The sequence below is a fragment of the Scleropages formosus genome, chromosome 13 (assembly GCF_900964775.1).
Source record: "Scleropages formosus chromosome 13, fSclFor1.1, whole genome shotgun sequence".
Lineage (NCBI taxonomy): Eukaryota > Metazoa > Chordata > Actinopteri > Osteoglossiformes > Osteoglossidae > Scleropages > Scleropages formosus.
In genome coordinates, this window is record NC_041818.1 from 13,378,907 (window position 1) to 13,381,973 (window position 3,067).

Consider the following 3,067-nt stretch of genomic DNA (forward strand, 5'->3'; position numbering starts at 1 on the left):
GTTGAACTGACCTACAAAACTGGTTACATACATGTTACACATACATGCATGTTAAAGTGAAACTAACTCAAAATATTGTACAAGAAAAGCAATTGTTCCAGACATTTCCATTATATAATTTGCATTACAATTTACTGGACTCTGCAGACAATGTGATAATCATAAAGCAAACATTTTCTTCTAATCATAATTTCTTCCTTGATTCACTTTTTAGTAAATTACGCTCAACATGTGCTTCAAGACTCCTGGCCTCTTCTGGCTGTTCAGTTTGACTTGCACAGTGATATGCGACCTGTCAGACCTTGACCTGCAGCCCAACGAGTCGCAGTATGAGAAATTTCTCCGACAACATTTTGTCAGAAAAATGAACCCCAACCAGTGTGACACCATGATGAAACTGAGGAAGATCTATGGTGATAAGAAAATGACCTGCAAAGTAACAAACACATTCATTGCTAAAACCACCAAAAAAAATCTGAAGAAGGTCTGTCTAAATGATGGTAAGGCTTATAATAACAAGAAAAATCTGCACATTAGCAATAAGCCTTTTTCTCTGATCACATGTAAACTCAAAGGAAATTCCCAGAACCGCCCCTGCAGTTACAGGGGATCTGCCAGCTATGGAAAAATTGTGATTGCGTGTGAGAAAAACCTGCCTGTGCACTTTGAAAGAGGCATTATGCTGTCTGACCTTAACTCCACAACTGTTTCGAACACTTGTAACCCGAATGAGTAACTGTCAGCCAAGTCTATGGGCTTTAAACAATGTGACGCAAAGTACAGTTTGTTGCATGTACTTGTAAGATGAATAGACTGAGTAACTTTGAATTAATCCAAATGCAATTCTGCTTTTTTTTTTGAAAATTTGATTTAATACAAATTGCTAAATAACAAAATTGTGTAAAAAATGTTATGTTATCTACTGACAAAGCAGGAGTGTGAAACTGTGTGAAGCTTTCTGTATTATTAATGACAAAATATAAAAGCAGCACAGCAACCACAACAAGCAATTCCATCCAAAGCCCACATCCTGTCCAGTTTGAGTCATTTTTGCACCTACTAACAGCTTGAGAAGAGCTCTGCTTTAGAGCACTTAAAAATAAATAGATGAATAAAGAAACAAGAGTAAGGATACAGCAGAATGTATCTTTATGTCTAATTGATTGGACTAATGATTTATAACCTAAAGGTTGCACATTTTTATCTAAAGACGAGTCATACTAACACAGCAATAATTCTTCCTGAGTTGCATAACTACAATATTCCAAACACAAAAATGAATATTAATTATTTTAGAGTAGGTTAAAGCATCAGTTTGGAATTTAACACATATTTTTTCTTTATACTTAGTGTTTCTGTTTAACTTTTTCAGTCTGCATCATACTCAAAGTTGCAAAAGAGGCCCATAATTTACCATTTTGAAACTTGACAGGAAATTAAACAAGTATTAGCATAAAGCTGTAATCTGGTTGTGGTGGCGTGGTGGGTTGGACCACGGTCCTGCTTTCCGGTGGGTCTGGGGTTCAAGTCCTGCTTGGGGTGCCTTGCAATGGACTGGCGTCCTGTCCTGGGTGTGTCCCCTCCCCCTCTGGCCTTACGCCCTGTGTTACCGGGTAGGCTCTGGTTCCCTGTGACCCTGTATGGGACAAGCGGTTCTGAAAATGTGTGTGTGTGTGTGTGTGTAATCTGGTTTGATCCAGTTTGCCAAGCAGTGTGTGCACACAGCAATAAAAAGCTATCAGCTGCATTTTGCTGCGGGGCAATGGGAAGTGGTTAGCACACACACACACTGACATCATCTGCAAGGGTGCAATGATGATGGCCCAGCTGTGGGCAATGCAGCAGAGGGAGGATGCAGGAAGGCAGTCCAATACATGGTACGTATAAGCACTGAAAGTAACGAGTTGAAAGCTGAAAAGCACACCGAGCAGCTCACGGGTCAGTTCAGCAGTGGGACACAATCTGTGGACGCCAGATACTTTGTTCAGCACAGGCATTCTGGTGATTTTCTATTGTTTCCAGTAGGACACTATTTCCTCACTGAGTTAAACGCTCAGATAAGCACAAACACACACACTGAGAAAGAGAGAGACTTAGTTATCTGAATTCAATATCACAGTGAAATATCTACATATGAAAAGAGGGGAAAAAAGGCTTTCACACAACATCCCATCACACCTTTTTTGTCCTGAGTGTGTTTTTTTTTTTAGTTTTTTTTTTTTTTTTTTTGGGGGGGGGGGGGCAGCTCAGCGGGCTTCAGTGGGTCCTGCTCTCCAGTGGGTCTGGGGTTTGAGTCCCACCTGGGGTGCCTTGCAGCAGGCTGGTGCCCCGCCCTGGGTTGGTTTCAGAAAGTGTGTGTTTCTTGTTTTGCACAGTATTAGTCAATGTGGTTCATGACTGACTGAGAAATAGCTGTACATGGTTAGAAGTCCTTCTTAAACAGCATTTAAAGTTAGCTCTATCTCACTTTAACTTGGGCTGCTTTTTATCATGACATCTTTTGCGTTTTGGAGCCAAAACCAATTAATTATTTAGTTTGATAAGTGGAAAAACCTTCAGTATAATGTCACTTTCATACGCTTTACACAGACTTACTTACTCGTTCTCAATAACCACTTGTCCTAATGCAACTCCCAGAGTCCATACCATATGGGCAGGACTCAAGGCCAGGTAATGTGCACACTGGACAGGATGCCAGTCCATCACTAATACCCGACATAACAGAGCATAAAAAAATTATCAGTGTAACAAAGCAAATAAAAAGCCATAGTAAAACAGTTTAATTTAAAAACTATGCAGATCGTGTGGCTATTATGTTATTAAAATATCAAAATATTCATCTGCTGTGCTCAATTAGATCCTCATCTTTATGCTCAATGACCATTGTTTAGCACTGTCATTTCGTATCTCAGTAAGATGAGACAGCTTCCATACAACAGTCAGCAAACTGCAGTAATACAATTTACTGAAGTCAAATTAATGCGAAACACCACATCCTTCACCCACAGAGAAACAGAAACACATCAGTCAACATGTTCATCTGAGTGTAGTGCAGTAGTAGCAAGAA

The 3,067-nt window shown here is 39.8% G+C and overlaps 1 protein-coding gene across 1 annotated transcript; it reads left to right on the forward strand.

Moving 5' to 3' along the window:
- The first annotated feature begins 229 nt into the window (after positions 1-229).
- rnasel3 (ribonuclease like 3) lies at positions 230-736 on the forward strand. Its single transcript, XM_018737090.2, has one exon. The coding sequence runs from the start codon at positions 230-232 to the stop codon at positions 734-736; it is 507 nt and encodes a 168-aa protein (XP_018592606.1).
- The last annotated feature ends 2,331 nt before the right edge of the window (positions 737-3,067 follow it).